The 17734-nt window shown below is 44.0% G+C and overlaps 1 protein-coding gene across 3 annotated transcripts in view; it reads left to right on the top strand.

The window, feature by feature from the left end:
* Positions 1–8103, top strand: part of camkva (CaM kinase-like vesicle-associated a) — a 38949-nt gene extending 30846 nt beyond the window's left edge. For all 3 annotated transcript variants that reach the window (XM_021609292.2, XM_021609294.2, XM_021609295.2), the window contains 8 exons: positions 4478–4552; positions 4882–5020; positions 5268–5388; positions 5555–5630; positions 5724–5860; positions 6033–6111; positions 6198–6285; positions 6478–8103. In XM_021609292.2, the coding sequence (XP_021464967.1) occupies positions 4478–4552; positions 4882–5020; positions 5268–5388; positions 5555–5630; positions 5724–5860; positions 6033–6111; positions 6198–6285; positions 6478–6831 (1069 nt within the window). In that variant the 3' untranslated portion in view covers positions 6832–8103. The remainder of the gene's footprint in view (positions 1–4477; positions 4553–4881; positions 5021–5267; positions 5389–5554; positions 5631–5723; positions 5861–6032; positions 6112–6197; positions 6286–6477) is intronic.
* Positions 8104–17734: the final 9631 nt, after the last annotated feature.

A 17734-nucleotide genomic window follows, 5' to 3' on the forward strand; every position in this document is an offset into this window, starting at 1 on the left:
TCGAGCAAAGATATCTACATACAGTATATTTCAGGATGTTGTGTATCCCCCCCCCCCCCCCCCCCCCCCCCCCCCCCCCGAAATCCGAATTCGTGTAAACATTACTGTTTTGACTGTGAAGACACAGCTTGTCCCAAAAAAGTGGTCTCTTGACACAATTTGATACGCATACCTTGTGTGCCTTGAATATCCATGCTGTTCAGTTATGTATGGATTAAGTTAAACCGCCTTCAAATGTATGTACTGAGTGAAATGTTACCGCTACCTTTTTAAAACCATGTCTATCTTTATTTCCCAATAGCAATTGCTTTTCTGTCTTTCAATCAATTTAAGCATCTTTTAACAGAGGCTTAACACCTAACACTTTGTACTTAAAAAAAAAACACTTTTTGACATAGGCCATGCCCTGTTGTTACCTCATATCCCAGTTATAATGCCTTTCATTACGCCTGGGAAGAAAACACTTAAATATGCTCAACTTGCCTTTGGCTCAACTTACCCCAAGGCAAACATTTTGACTATATTAACCCACACAACTACAATGATTCACTTTCATGCTAGGTTTAGAACCTCATATTGAACCTTATAGAGACCACAACTGATGTATGGAAACATCTTAAAAGTATCAACTTTCTAAATCTAAACTTTTGGTTTAGATACTAGCGTCATGAAACCTATACCACAATAAATGAAAGGTCTTCACGGATCCACCTGTACCCGAAGACCGAATCCAGGACCCGAGCAGGTCCGGATCCAGAATTCTAAATAATGTCACGGGTCTGGGTCAGATCTGAAATAATTGTCAAGGGTCTCAGGTATGTGTAATTTTAGCTGACTTTTCCGGAAGGACCCGTACATATCCAGACCCGAATTCTGCAGTAGAGAGAGAGAGAGAGAAATTGTATAATTTATTCTGCTGATCTTTTCACGAGAGTGGTACGTGTAGCTTGTCGTTCTCCAATCATAAGTCATCAAAGTGTCATAGGTCCTTATGTGGCTAAATATAGGAGATACATGACCAAAAGTATATTGACACCTGCTTGTCGAACGTCTCATTCCAAATCATGGGCGTTACTATGGGATTGTTCCCCCCTTATAACTCTTCTGGGAAGGCTTTCCACTAGAGGTTGGAACATTGTTGCAAGGACTTGCTTCCATTCATCCACAAAAGCATTAGTGAGGTCGAGCACTGATGTTGGGCGATTAGGCCCGGCTCACAGTCAGGGTTCCAATTCATCCCAAAGGTGTTCGATGGAGTTGAGGTCAGGGCTCTTTGCAGGCCAGTCAAGTTCTTCCACACCGATCTCGACAAACCATTTCTGTATGGAACTCGCTTTGTGCACGGGGGCATTGTAATGCTGAAAGAGGAAAGGGCCTTCGCCAAAATGTTGCCACAAAGATAGAAGCACAGAATCGTCTAGAATGTTATCTTATGCTGCAGCGTTAAGATATGCCTTCACTGAAACTAAGGGGGCTAGCCTATAACCATAACCATAAAAACCAGCCCCTGACTAGTACCACAGTTGGTACTACGCGTTTCGGCAGGTAGCATTCTCCTAGCACCCGCCAAACCCAGATTCGTCCGTCGGACTGCCAGATGGCCGACCATGTAAATCCATTTCATGAAGCTACCAATGAACGTTGTTTCCGGAGGCAGTTTGGAACTCGGTTAAGTGTTGCAAATGAGGACAGACTATTTTTACACACTACGCACTTCAGCGGCCCAGTTCTGTGATCTTTTGTGGTCTACCAATTCGCGGCTGAGCCCGTTGTTGCTCCTACAGGTTCCCACTTCACAATAACAACACTTACAATTGTCCGGGGCAGCTCTAGCAGGGCAGGAATTTGACAAACTCACTTGTTGGCGTAGACGGTGCGACGATGAAAGTCACTGAGCTCTTCAGTAAGACCATTCTATTGCCAATGTTTGTCTATGGAAATTGCATGGCAGTGTGCTCGATTTTATACACCTGTCATCAACAGTGTGGTTGAGATAGCCAAATCCAGTAATTTAAAAGGGTGTCCACATACTTTTGTACATATAATGTATCTAGTCAATGGAATATGGAATTACAATTACGGAATTAAAAGTTAAAGGATAGGCTACATCGACCAAGAGCCAACAGGTATGCTGCTACTTAATATTCTGAATGGAGTTTTAACTGTAAGAAGAGAAAGTGCAGCCTCAATTAGCCTAGCTTTCTAGTTAGTTTATCTACACTGAACAACAATATAAATGCAACATGCAAAGTGTTGGTCCCATGTTTCATGAGCTGAAATAAAATATACCAGAAATGTTCCATTCGCACAAAAAGCTTACTTCTCTCAAATGTTATGCGCACATTTGTTTACTTCCCTGTTAGTGAGAATTTATCTTTTGCCAAGATAATCCATCCACCTGACATGTGCGGCATGTCAAGAAGCTGATTAAACAAGATGGTCATTACACCCCACCTTGTGCTGGGGACAATAAAAGGCCACTCTAAAAATGTGCAGTTTTGTCACACAACACAATGCCACAGATGTCTCAAGTCTTGTGGGAGCCTGCATTTGACATGCTGACTGCAGGAATGTCCACCAGAGCTGTTGCCAGATAATTGAATGTTAATTTCTCTACCATATGCCGCATCCAACGTTGTTTTAGAGAATTTGGCAGTACGTCCAACCGGCCTCATAACCGCAGACCACGTGCAATCACGACAGCACAAGACCTCCGCATCCGGCTTCTTCACCTGCGACATCGTCTGAGAAAAGCCACCCGGACAGCTGATGAAATTGTGGGTTTGCACAACTAAGGAATTTCTGCACACACTGTCTCAGGAAAGCTCATGTGCATGCTCGTCGTCCCCACCAGGGTCTTCACCTGACTGTAGTTTGGCGTTGTAACCAACTTCAGTGGGCAAATTCTCACCTTCGACGGCCACTGGCATGCTGGAGAAGGGTGCTCTTCACGGATGAATCCCGGTTTCAACTCTACTGGGCAGATGTGTGGGCGAGCGGTTTGCTGATTTTGAACAAAATGATTAATGGACAATGAACACAGTTGCCTTTCATTGACGGGTATTTTAATACACAGATATACTGTGACGAGATCCTGAGGCCCATTGTCATGCCATTCATCCGCTGCCATCACCTCATGTTTCAGCATGATAATGCACGGCCCCATGTCGCCAGGATCTGTACACAAATCCTGGAAGCTAAAAATGTCCCAGTTCTTCCATGGACGGCATATTCACCAGACATGTCACCCATTGAACATGTTTGGGATCCTCGGGATCGACTTGAACAACGGCGTGTTCCAGTTCCCACCGTTATCCAGCAACCTCACACAAGAATTGAAGAGGAGTGGGACAACATTCTACAGGCCACATCAACTCTTATGCGAAGGAGAAGTGTCGAACTGCATGAGGCAAATGGTGGTCATACCAGATACTGACTGGTTTTCTGATCCACGCTCCTCTGTTTTTATTTAAGGTATCTGTAACTAACAGATGCATATCTGTATTCCCAATCATGTGAAATCCTTAGATTAGGACCTAATGATTTTATTTTATTAGACTGATTTCCTTATATGAACTGTAACTGAGTAAAATCTTTGGAATTGTTGCATGTTGCGTTGATATTTTTGTTCAGAGTATCTTCTCGGTTTGATGTAGTCAAGACTGGTACAATGTAATCATATTGGATGATAAATAACCTATTTATGGCAGCTATTATTCTACTATAGCACGAGTCGGCTTGGTTGGTTGCAGTCTCTCATCTCTCTCTCCCTCCTCCCTGCTCCCCATTTCACTCGCTCACAGTAACACTCCCCCATCCCCTCGTCTGCTAGAGCAGCAACTCTATCTCCCTCCTGTACCTCGCGCTTTATCAGCTCCTGTTGATAAAGTAGCTTAAAAACTTGACTTTTCTGCTGCTTCCTTCACTGAGACCAGGTCTATAGGGTACAGGTCTAGTTGTCCTCAGGTCCGTTCGGAACAGGTCTCTATATTAAAAATATGTTTTTATGCATATCGGGTCCGGGTGGGAAAGGTCAGGTCCATTTTGGAATGGGTCCAACTTCACAATAAATGTATTTGTACTTGTTGAAAATGTTTTTTTTGGATCTAACTTCCTTACCCCTTCTTCCATGTGATTTCTTCCTTTGCAGACTCCATGAAATATTAAATATTTAGTCAAGTTATACATTGTGTGTATGGTTTCCTAGAAACACGGGTGGCTCAACTTACCCCTTTGGCTCAATTTGCCCCACTCTCCCCTAATGATTTTATTTAGTGCACGAGTAGGCATTTCATAATATGAATTTCACTTAAATTGTAAATGGTCCAATTCTCTAATGGTTATTAAGTCATTAAACCACTGATACAAATAATTAAATGTCATATAGTTTGATGATTGCTAGTTAATCTTATAATTGCTTGATATATAATATTGTCTCATGTCTCTCTCTGTTTCCTTCTGTCTCCCTTTTTAACAGGGTAAAACATCATAACATCCTCCAGCTGGTTGATGTCTTTGAAACTAGAAAGGAGTACTTCCTCTTCCTGGAGCTGTGAGTGTTATTGGAAATTATTGAATGATGTTGCTTATTTTTTTCATTTTTTGTACTCATTCCCTTGAAGTCATTGTGGTTCCCTCCCAGTTTACACCATTTTAAGGAGTGTACAACGATAGCCTACATCCTGCAGACTTTTCAATGTATGCTTCCCTTTCTGAACCCCTGCGTGAAATGTCTATTTCCCATATTCTGCAGGAGAATCTCATCTTAGTCGTCTCATCTGAGAGTTGATTTGACTTATTGAGTGTTGCAAGAGGCCTACAGTACATTTGAATGATACAGAGAAAACCACTGTCATATCATATGTTGTATGTTCTCTGCAGAGCTACAGGCAGAGAGGTATTTGACTGGATCTTAGACCAAGGCTACTACTCAGAGAAGGACACCAGCAACGTTGTCAGACAGGTGTTGGAAGCCGTGGCCTATTTGCACTCCCAGAGAATTGTCCACAGGAACCTCAAGGTATACTGCACACTCAGCACACTGCTCCCATCTAGTGTTGCATAGTGGCTATTACACCACAGGCCACTCACTTGGGTGCCAGCATTAGAAATTAAGCTACTTTGCCCTCTGCCTGAAATAAAAATGTATTGAATGGCACCCTGAGTAATTCTATAACCTGGCAATTATCTATATTTTGTCATGCTTTCTACATAACAAAAATTAATGATGATGTATTCAAATGTACACGTTGTTTTGTCTCACACAGCTGGAGAACTTGGTGTACTTCAACCGCCTGAAGCACTCCAAAATAGTGATCAGTGACTTCCACCTGGCCAAGCTGGAGAACGGACTCATCAAGGACCCCTGTGGAACCCCAGAGTACCTTGGTGAGGGGGTAGGGAGGAGGGCAGATCATAGACTTATGGGGGCAGATGGGTTTGGCATGAATGTTTGGCCAACTTTAGAGCCCGGACACCATCTTGCTACCTCTGGGCATTCCATTTTCCTATTAAATGGAATGGATTCTATTGGATTCTGTGTGTCTTCCTGCAGCTCCTGAGGTGGTGGGACGTCAGAGGTACGGAAGGCCAGTGGATTGCTGGGCCATCGGAGTCATCATGTATATTCTGTGAGTGTTCTTTACCACCTAAGTTTACTACAGTTTACAGTGTCATTGTCCATCTCAGGTGACTATCAAACGTCTTGTTTTCCCTTCCTCCAGCCTATCAGGAAACCCCCCTTTCTACGACGAAACGGAAGATGAAGACTATGATAATCACGACAAAAACCTTTTCCGCAAGATTCTGTCGGGAGACTATGAGTTTGACTCACCGTACTGGGATGACATATCTGACTCAGGTATAAAGAGTCATGTTATTTCAAATCAGAATGCAGTACTACATATCACATTTTTAAACCAGTAAAGCAGCTAGATGGAAAAACTATGTTTCTTAGGCATGTCCACTTTATTGCACCAGAGGCGAGAAAGAGTAGATATGTACTGTATCGTTCTTGTCGATTTCATCCACAGCGAAAAGCCTGGTGTCATGTCTGATGGAAGTGGAGCAGGATCAAAGACTGACTGCACAGGAGGCCATCAACCATGAATGGTATGGATCCAAGATTGAAATGCATACCCATTTCTGTCTTCTCAGGTGTTTTGGTGGGTTTTCCGTTGACCTGTCCCTTGTTTCAGGATTTCTGGGAATGCAGCCTCCAACAAGAACATCAGGGATGGAGTGTGTGGGCAAATTGAAAAGAACTTTGCCAAAGCCAAGTGGAAGGTACTCTTCCTTTCTGTCAAACTAATGTAAAAAAAATAAATAAAAAAAAAAACATTTCTGAACTGGGCTACACCGTAGTATGCAAAATGCATGAATGTTGTGCATATGAAGTTCTATTCATTCACTGGACAGTCTGTTCAGTTAGATGATGGTGTTCTAAAAACATCCTTCTATGGTCTTGCTCTTCCACAGAAAGCTGTAAGGGTCACAACCCTGATGAAGAGGCTTCGAGCTCCAGAACAGAGTGACTCCGGTGCCTCCAGCCCAGTTCCAGGAGCCACCGCTGGCCCTGTCACCCCGAGCAACACTCCAGTACCCCCAGCTGATGGTTCTGAGGGCACCCCTGCCAGCACAGAAGCCTCACTCACCCTCCAAGTTCCCTATTCACAGAATGCACCCACCATCATCACTCCTGGTTCCCCCTCCCAGCTCCAGCCCAGCCCAGCTCCTGAGGAGCCAGAGGCCGAGCCCCTGGAACGGTGTAACGGGGACTCCGCAGCACCACTCCAAACACCCCCACAAACACAGGAGGATCAGAATGGTTAGACAAAGCGGGACCAGTGTCCCCCACCACACACACCCTGTAAATAAGGCACCAGCATGATTATCCAGAATCTGCTTAACGTCCCGCCACACTCACCCTCTTGCAGCATTAGTGCAGCCGCATCTCACACAGTCTGTTCTATCTATCTGCACCCTGTGATTGGTTGAGTGGTCTGTCTATCTTTTCCTCTTACTCTTTTCCCCTCTAGTTTTGTTGATACTCATCCTTTTGGGGAAAAAAAGAGTGTGAGGAATACATACCTCTAACATTTGTTTTGAGCAGGTCTAGCAAATTTCTGTCTCACACTTTCTCTTCACTTAATTACTTTTTATTTGATCGAATTCTCAATTCTATCAATGTATCGGTTTGAATCTGAATCACACCTTTAGTGAAATTCCTAGACACCTACATGTTTGTGATGGCCAGCCTCTTTGGTTCCTTAAAGGTCAACTTAGAGAGCAATCTCAAAATCTGTTTTCTGCTGTACCGTACCCAATGTGACTGAGAAATGGTCTGATAACTGCTTATATTCTCACTGTATATTCCCTTTTCTTTGGAAAGAAGACGGAAACCTGGTGAGAAAATGTGTATGCTTGATTATTGATCCCAATAAAATAGTGTATCGGGCTTTATGAACATTTTGCAAATAGTAGCTCATGTTGTGTGTACGTTTAAGATCGCGTCAAGCCTGTTAAAGTGTGTTATTTATGTCTTAAGCATCTTTTAGCTGAGCTGAAGTGCTGCCGAAGTATTATGTACATCTATGAACTGAGCAATATTCGTATTGCTGTATAAAACTGTGACACTTTTCAGAATCTGATTTAATTGTGACTGATCAGTATGATTTATTTTTCATATGCCATGACCAGCCGGTTCCACTTGATTGCTTTTCAAAAAAACTTGTCCCTATGTAGGTGTGGGACAGTAGAACATATTTTAAAACAGTTCGTGACCTTTTCACCTGATTGTTTTTTTTTTGCCATTTCATTTTGCCCATAAATACCTGTAAAACATTTTCTTAATTCACTTTGACTGATTCATATCATGGGAGCCACCACAAAACAAAGAGTAACAAATCAAAGCAATGATTTAATCAATCCTCACACGTTTAAAAAGTATTCTATAAGGTTAATGTATGGTGAATTATTTAACAATATGCTTGTATTATGCATTTATTTAGCGAATGTACTTTTTCTTGTATTTTGAGTCATGTCCCATTTGTAGTCTGTATTTCTTGACTGTAAATCTAAAATAAAATGTATTGTGATTCACAAGTTATAATATATATTTTTGATGCACAATGTACTGTATGGGTTCTGCAGCTGTGCTAAAAAGGTGAGTTGGAATACTATGTGTAGGTTCATGGTCCAGTAGCTATCAAAGGGGAAATAAACGTATCATCATCATTTCCAGAAAATACATTCTCTGTCATCATATCCTGCATTAGGGGAGGCTGAAATTTACACAGACAAAAAAAATGCATTTTATTGTCTATGTAGCTACTGTAGCAAGAAAGCAAGTAATGTGATTATACTTGTGTTACTTATATTTATTTGTGGTGTTGGCTTGTGTTACTTGTGTATTATTAAAAGTTGCAGGTTGAGGTTTGTCACAAACGGTGGCTCACACAAATGGTGGCTCACACTGCTTTTCCAACTTGCTCAAGACCAACTGAGCATATGTCGTTCGATCAACACTACCAGACAAGTTTATTAAAAGTTTATAAAAAGTAATGTGGGGGGGGGGGGGGGGTCCTATTAATAGGCTATTTGGAATTGTTTTAAATGTCATACCAAGGATCATTTTGCTATTTGATTTTGAATTTGAAGACCCCTTGAAGTATAAATTTATAATATTTAATTAACATTTTTATTTGGCCTTACTGCTATTATCCCATACAAATGCATTTTTTTTTTTTTTTTTACCTTTATTTTACTAGGCAAGTCAGTTAAGAACAAATTCTTATTTTCAATGACGGCCTAGGAACAGTGGGTTAACTGCCTGTTCAGGGGCAGAACGACAGATTTGTACCTTGTCAGCTCGGGGATTTGAACTTGCAACCTTTCGGTTACTAGTCCAACACTCTAACCACTAGGCTACGCTGCCGCCCCAGCGGATTCACTACATGGAACAGATAGTCCCCCCCCCAAAAATTTTTTTTTAAAGGAAGTGTGTCCTATATCTGAGAGATATAAGAAAGATGTGTTTACTTCAATAAATTTTTTCCACTGGTACTTGGGGACCTTCAGAAGAGTCTTGTGAGGCCTGTGGCCCTCAAAACAACTGACATAAATGATTCAGACCTCTTGACTTTTCCCACATTTGGGACTTCTTGGGTATGACGCTACAAGCTTTGCACACCTGTATTTGGGGAGTTTCTCCCATTCTTCTCTGTAGATCCACTCAAGCGCTGTCAGGTTGGATGGGGAGCGACGCTACACAATATTTTCAGGTCTCTCCAGAGATGTTCGATCGGGTTCAAGTCTGGGCTCTGGCTGGGCCCCTCAAAGATATTCAGAGATTAGTCCCAAAGCCACTTCTGCATTGTCTTGGCTGTGTGCTTAGGGTCATTGTTCTGTTGGATGGTGAACCTTTGCCCCAGTCTGAGGTCCTGAGCGATCCGTTTATCTTTCCGTCGATCCTTGCTAGTCTCCCAGTCCCTGCCGCTGAAAAACATCCCCACCGCATGATGCTGCACCACCATGTTTCACCGATGGGATGGTGCAAGGTTTCCTCCAGGAGTAATGTTTTTGTCATTCAGGTCAATGAGTTCAATCTTTGGATAAACTCCAAGCGGGCTGTCATGTGCCTTTTACTGAGGAGTGGATTCCGTCTTGCCACTCTACCATGAAGGCCTGATTGGTGGAGTGCTGCAGAGATGGTTGTCCTTTTGGAAGGGTGTCCTTCTGGAAGATTCTCCAATCTCCACAGAGGAACTCTGGAGCTCTGTCAAAGTAACCATCATGTTCTTGGTCACCTCCCTGACCAAGGCCCTTCTCCACCGACTGCTCAGTTTGGCTAGGAAGAGTCTTGGTGGTTCCAAACTTCTCCGTTTTAAAAATGATGGAGGCCACTGTGTTCTTGGGGATCTTCATTGCTGCAGACATGTTTTGGTACCCTTCCCCAGATCTGTGCCTATTCACAATCCTGTCTCGGAGCTCTACAGACAATTTCTTCAACCTCATGGTTTGGTTTTTGCTCTGATATGCACTGTGAACTGTGGGACCTTATTTGGTTCAGCTGCCTGTAGTCTTTCCAGATCATGTCCAATCGATTGAATTTACCACAGGTGGACTCCACTCAAGTTGTATAAACATCTCAAGGATGATCAATGGGAAACAGGATGCACCTGAGCTCAATTTTGAGTCTCATAGGAAAGGGTCTGAATACCTATGTAAATAAGGTATTTCTGTTTTGAATTTTGCAAACATTTCTAAAAACCTGTTTTTGCTTTGTCATTATGGGGTATTGTGTGTAGATTGATGAGGACATTATTGTATTTAATCCATTTGAGAATAAGGCTGTAACTTAACAAAATGTGGGAAAAGTCAAGGGGTCTGAATACTTTCCGAATGCACTGTACGTATTCGTGAGAATCACATGTTTACATAGAGGGGTCATAATCGTTTGTAGGCAATCCATTCTGACACTACAGAAGATTTTGTGAGAAGACTGATTTTCGGGATGTGTCATGGTCTGACAAACACCGCTCTAGCTCTGTCACCTTAGATGCAGAAATGCGACAATGGTGGATGGTGGATTGAGATGCATCCAAAACAAAAAAAACAGATACATATAGTCTCTAGCTTATTACGCTAATTCGATTCCCGCGGGGGTGCGGACATCCACGCTAGGAGGTTTTAACAGAGAGGAAGAAGCAAAGCGAGAGACTCCACTCCTGTCAACATCTGTCCACACGAGAATATAGCAATAAACAGACCAAGTGGGGAGATGTTGCTGTCCATAGTTTAGTCACACTCGATATCTCAGACACCACTGGCTAGATTTTGACAAAACTTAGGTGAATGATGCGTCTTGCCATAGAGATCTGGCATTTACAACAATACACTGGTCGGCACAAGAGGGGCGCATAGATATTTCGAACAAGCATATCTCCTGTCCCGTTTGAGCTAGTCATGACCTTTTGTACATACAGTATAATCTCCTCATGAGCAACATGTTTCCCATAAGTACTTATAAGCTCATCACCATTACATTTTCTGCAAATTAGAGTTTTTGTATCCCACCAAACTTTGAACAAGCATATCTCCTGTCCCTTTTGAGCTACTGTTATGGCATTTTGTACATACAGTACCCGTCAAAAGTTGACACACGACTCATTCAAGGGTTTCTCTTTATTTTTACTATCTTCTATATTGCAGAATAATACTGGAGACATCAAAACTATGAAATAACACATATTGGATCATGTAGTAATCATAAAAAGTGTTAATCAAATCAAAATATATTTTATATTTGAGATTATTCAAAATAGCCACCCTTTGCCTTGATAACAGCTTTGCACACTCTTGATATTCTCTCAACCAGCTTCATGAGGTAGTCACCTGGAATGCATTTCGATTAACAGGTGGTCCTTGTTAAAAGTTAATTTATGGAATTTCTTTCTTTCTTAATGCGTTTGAGCCATTCAAAACATAACCCTATTCGGTAAAATACCAAGTCCATATTATGGCAAGAACAGCTCGAATAAGCAAAGAGTAAAGGACACTATTAATAAGAAGAGACCTGCTTGGGCCAAGAAACACAAGCAATGGACATTAGACCGGTGAAAATCTGTCCTTTGGTCTGATGAGTCCAAATTTGAGATTCTCCCCAACATATATAGCATTCTATTCTAAACGCATCGGAGTTTGTGTGGAGACGACCAGCCCGGTACTGCATCTGGTAGTCGTACTCGTATAGCTTTTCTATCCAGCGAGCCACCTGGCCTTGTGGTTCTCAAAAGTTGAGGAGCCAGGTGAGTGAGGCATGGTCAGTAAGGAGGAGGCCTTAAGTCCCATAGAGGTAGGATCAGAAATGATAGAGTTCGTCGACCACAGCCAACAACTCTTGAATTGTGACAAAGTAGTTGCGCTCTGCAAAGTTGAGGCTCCGACTGTAGGAGGCCACCACCCGTTCACAATCTGGACCCTCCTGCGACAGAACAGCCCCAATGCCCACATTGCTGGCATCTGGATCCATGATGAATGGGTGCTGAGGGTTAGGGTATGCAAGGACCGGAGCCTTGATAAGGGCCTCCCACAGTTAAGTGAATTGCGGCCGCGCAGTCCTCATCCCAGTCAAACCGCTGGTCCTTGTTTGTAGAGGGCTGTCTACTGTTGCAAAGTCCTTGATGAACTTCCGCTAGTAAGAAGCCAGGCCAACAAAGCTTCTCAACTCAGTGAGGTCCTTTGGGACTGACCAGTGCTTAACCGCCACTACTTTGGCTTGATCACCTGCGACTCCATCTGCCCCTGACAACATGGCCCAGGAACCTGATCTGACGCTGCAGTAGGTTACACTTCTTGGGATTTAGCTTGAGTCCTGCCTAACAGAAGGCGCGTATGACATCACATAGGTTCGCCAGAGCTCCCTGGATGTCTGCAGTAGGCACAAGGAGGTCATCCAGGTAGACCACACACTTGTTGCAGAGGATTGCACACAGCACTTGCTCCATAAGAAGCTCAAAGGTTAGTGGAGTGTTGCAGAGCCTGAAGGGCACCATGGTGAACTGCCACCGTCCCTGTCCAATCGAGAAGGTGGTCTTCGGCCTGGCTTCTGGGGCAAACTCCACTTGCCAATAACTGCTGCAGAGGTCAAGGGAACTGCACCACAGTGGCCCTGTGATTTAATCTATGTGTGGGGGGGGAGATGGGAATCCTTCCCAGTCACATAGTTCAGCTGCCTGTAGTCTGCACAGAAACGCCACAAGCTGTCCATCTTCTTGACAAGGACTACAGGGGCCGCCCGAGGGCTGTTGAATGGCTTGATGAAACTTGTATCCGCCATCTCTTGGATCTTCTGCTCTGTTTCCTCTCTTCGCCAGTGGCAAGCGATGGGGCCACAAACGGATAGGTTCTGCGTTGCCAGTATCAATAGAGTGCTGGACAAGACGGATTCTCCAGTAGTCTTCATCTCATGCTGCAGAGACATCCACTAAATGCAAGCAGTGTTTCCAACTTCTCCCATTGATCAGGCTCCAGACTTTCCGAACACCTCTTCCCTTGTTCCCGCACAGCTTGCTGGGTAGCTTCTGAAGGTACGTCCACTCTGCCACTTCTCATCTGCTGGGGCACACTCACCTGTTCAGGGGGCATCAACTGCTGCTTCTCATCTGGAGGAAGGATCTTTCGGGGGCTGTCTGTCCACAATTCCCTTGCCTTATTCCACTGCTTTGAAGTTCCATCACAGAGACTTTCATCTGGAGTTTCCGTGTTCCAACATCTAGGCCTTAAGGTGGTAGTTAGGGCAGTGTAGTCCCTCCACTGGTCAGAGCTCTAGTACAGCCCCTACAGGGGCAAGCTGCACAGCCATTTCCTCTTCAGCCCATCCATTTGACCACATGGCTAGCTGAAACTGCGCTAGGTAGGGTTCCTAGGACTCCACTTCCCATAGCAGGCATCCTTCACTGTCCGGATGGGCACCTTATTCCTTGGATCACTTCCCGCCGAGACTCAGCACCTGGAGCAGAGTGCTAATTTCCTCCTCTTCTTGCCCAGTCTTCTTCATCAGATGCTTCACAGGCTTGGGTGTATAGCTATTACAGTTCTGACACCAATGTAATGGTGACTGTCTAGTAGACATTTTGGTATCACATGCACTTACTGTATGTCAAATCCTGAAAAGGTTCTACAGCTGTACCATTGAGAGCATATTGACTGGCTGCATCACTGCTTGGTATGGCAATAGCACCGCCCTCGATCGCATGGCGCTAAAGAGGGTTGTGTGGACAGCCCAGTACATCACTGGGGCCGAGCTCCTTGCCATCCAGGACCTCTATATGAGGCGGTCTGAAAAGAAGGCCCGGAAAATCGTCAAAGACTCCAACCACCCGAGCCGTAGACAATTTTCTCTGCCGCCGCATAGCAAGAGGTACTGGTGCATCAAGTCTGACACCAACACGCTCTTGAACAGCTTCTATCCCCAAGCAATACGACTGATAAATAGCTAACAAATTAGCTACACGGACTGCCTGAGTAACCTCTTTATTTACCTTTATTTCCATCCTTGCTGTAACGACGTGCTCTGAGTCGGGAAGCAAGTTCAGGGAGTGAGTGTTTTAATGAATAAACGTAGCATAATACAAAACAAGAAAACACGAACAGAGCAGCAACATGACACAGAAACAGAAGCAATGACGACTGGGGAAGAAACCAAAGGGAGTGACATATAAAGGGCAGGTAATCGAGGAGGTGATGGAGTCCAGGTGAGTGTCATAATGCGCTGGTGCGCATCACGATGGTGACAGGTGAGCACCATAACGAGCAGCCTGGTGCCGGAGAGGGAGCACATGTGGCACTTGCACTATTTCTAAGCACACCGATAGGGCCCTACACACTCACATACATTGTCACTCCAACACACAAACAAACACTCACTCCATCATTTGCCCACTCAAACATAATATGCACATAGATTTATACTGACTCTACGCACCTGCACACCAACTCACATACAAACTGCTGCTACTTTATCTTATGTCCTGTTGCCTTGGCCACTTACCCCTATACATATCAACCTCCATCACTCCAGTATCCCTGCACATGTAAATATGGTATTGATAGGGGAAGGGTGTGTATCTGATCTCACCTAGGAATTAATCAAATATTCCCCATTTATGTCAATTTTGCATGCCTTCTCAAACAGCTGCAACAGTATATGCATCTGAGTTTATGGTTGTTTGTAAGGAAAAGGAGTTGAGTGTGTATGGGTGTGTGTGTGTGTGTGTCTGTATCCTACATCTGTTGCTAGGGAGTAGTGATGTTAGGGACAATACAGGATGAATCACCATAATTGCTTGCTAAAATAATAATTGCCTGCCAAAAATATATATTTTTTTGTAATGGCAATCCTGGTTAGAGGTAACAATCCTTTGCATGAACTAACTACATTATTACAAATATGATATATTATTTGTTAATCATGGAAATTAAGAAATGCAGGATTCTCTCTGCAGCCCTGGGATCCGGGGGGGACAGGGGTGGTCTGCCGGTCACTGGGAATAGTTGGGAACAATTGAAGGTTCACTTAGTAGCAATGCAAATATCATGGGCACTCAATCACTATGGTATTATTATTTGTATTTTTTTGGTACTTTTACTCCTTTTCCTGATATCCAATTGGTAGTACAGTCTTGTCCCGTTGCTGCAACTCCCCTACGGACTACGGAGAGGCAAAGGTCAAGAGCCACGCATCCTCCGAAACACGACCCTGCCAAGCAGCACTACTTCTTGACACATTGCTCGCTTAACCCGGAAGCCAGCTGCACCAATGTGTCGGAAAAAACACCGTCCAGCTGGTGACCAAAGTCAGCTTGCAGGCGCCCGGCCCACCACAGAGTCGCTAGAGCGCGATGGTGCAAGGAAATCCTAGCCGGCCAAACCCTCCCCTAACCCCGACGACGCTGGGCCAATTGTGAGCTGCCTCATGGGTCTCCTGGTCACGACCAGCTGTGACACAGCCTGGGATCGAACATGGGTCTGTAGTAAAGCCTCAAGCACTGCGATGCAGTACCTTATACTGCTGTGCCACTCGGGAGGCACTATGGTATGTTTTAATGGTGAGTTTACAAACATATATTCTGATCAATAGATTTGAAATGCCATGACGTTGCCCTGTTGGGTGAGGTTTATGACCCCCCCCCCCATAAATACCTTTCCCACTTCTCTCTCCACTCTATTACCACAGAGAAAGTATGGTATTTTTTACCTTTTCTTTAATTTCACCTTTATTTAACCAGTTAGGCCAGTTGAGAACAAGTTCTCATTTACAACTGTGACCTGGCCAAGATAAAGCAAAGCAGTGTGACACAAACAACACAGTTACACAGGGGATAAACAAACGTACTGTCAATAACACAATAGAAAAATCTATATACAAAGTGTGCAAATGTAGTAAGATTAGGGAGGTAAAGCAATAAATAGGCCATAGTGGTGAAATAATTACAATTTAGCAATTAAATACTGGAGTGATAGATGTGCGGAAGTGTCACGGGATACTAGGAGTGGTGGGTTGGAATCAGGCGCAGAGAGCAGGGTTCAGTAAATCCTGATTTATTCTCCTGACAAAAAACGGTCATGCCAACATACAGGGCGCATAAAACAGAACAGCCCAAACACAGGACCAAACAGTCCGGAGAATACAAACATGAAAACCACAACTAACAGAGTAGCAAAAAACAATTCCGCACAAAACAAGGGCGGGTCAACCTACTACATATAGGGAAGCTAATTAAACTAAAATACACACAAGTGAAACTAATAAGACAAAACCAACAGACAAACGAAAAAGGGATCGGTAGCGGCTAGTAGGACGGTGACGACGACCGCCGAGCACCGCCCGAACAGGCAGGGGAGCCAACTTCGGCGGAAATCGTGACAGGAAGATGAATGTGCAAGTAGAGATACTGGGGTGCAAAGGAGCAAAAAATTAAATAACAATGGGGATGAGGTAGTTGGGTGGGTTATTTACAGATGGGCAATTCTTTTCAGATGGGCTATTTTTGCAATTCGATGCTATTAATACATGTTTTATTGCAAAAATAATAACAATATTACACATCAATACAGGGACATTCCTTTGAAAAAAATGAAATAATAGAACACCAGGCGCCCCCCCCCCCCCCCAAAAAAAAAAAATACAAATAAAGAATAATTATGTGACAAGGCAATGAAACATTAACAGACATGACTTCTAATACTTTTTCCAGTTTTTTCAGTTTCACAAGTTTGAGGGATTTATAAAAGGACGTATCGCTCGTTCAGCCTGTGTATGTTACCAGTCTCGAATCTGAACCCCTGCTACTCGGAGCAGATCGGTTACTCCCACTGATGGATTGGAAAACCAACCATGTATGGTCACAGTGCCTTCTCCACTGACAACACTGTCTTCCCCAAACGCTAGCTGCAACGCAGTCATCCACGAGGGGTGTCTGTCGAATGCACCCCTTGGGAAAAAGACGCTTCAAAACCTCTTGGTGCAGAATCCGATCCAAGGAGATATTACAATATCTCAACACATTCCCTCAGCAAACCTGTTTGACCATTCTTTTCGTGATTTCGGGCCAGCAGTCTCTGTGAATGAGCATCTTCCCTTCTCCTTGAAGTTGTGCAATACTGTAGTTGAGATTAACTTCTCTTGCCCTTCGGACACTTCCGTAAGCACTGCGGCCATCTCAGCAAGAAAAACATTTATGAGCTTGCTTCCGATGATACATCTTCCGACTGTCACCCCAATGACACTAATTGCGACAGTCCAGCAACTTACCCGATGACTCCCACTGGTGAAACACTTTGCGATATCACAGATATCAGATATCCTCTTCTCAGTTCACAGGTACCACGCGGTTGCCACGTGGACGCTGTGGTGACTGACAGCCACTAAGCATTTTGAATGTTTGTTTTTTTTCCCCCCCTTTTTCTCCCCAATTTCGTGGTGTCCAATTGTTGTAGTAGCTACTATCTTGTCTCATTGCTACAACTCCCGTACGGGCTCGGGAGAGACCACAGACGCCACAGGAGTCGCTGGTGCGCGATGAGACAAGGACATCCCTTCCGACCTAACCCGGACGACGCTAGACCAATTGTGCGTCGCCCCATGGACCTCCCGGTCACGGCCAGTTACGACAGAGCCTGGTGTCTCTGATGGCACAGCTGGCACTGCAGTACAGCGCCCTTAACCACTGCG

Source organism: Oncorhynchus mykiss, chromosome 7 (assembly GCF_013265735.2).
Source record: "Oncorhynchus mykiss isolate Arlee chromosome 7, USDA_OmykA_1.1, whole genome shotgun sequence".
Lineage (NCBI taxonomy): Eukaryota > Metazoa > Chordata > Actinopteri > Salmoniformes > Salmonidae > Oncorhynchus > Oncorhynchus mykiss.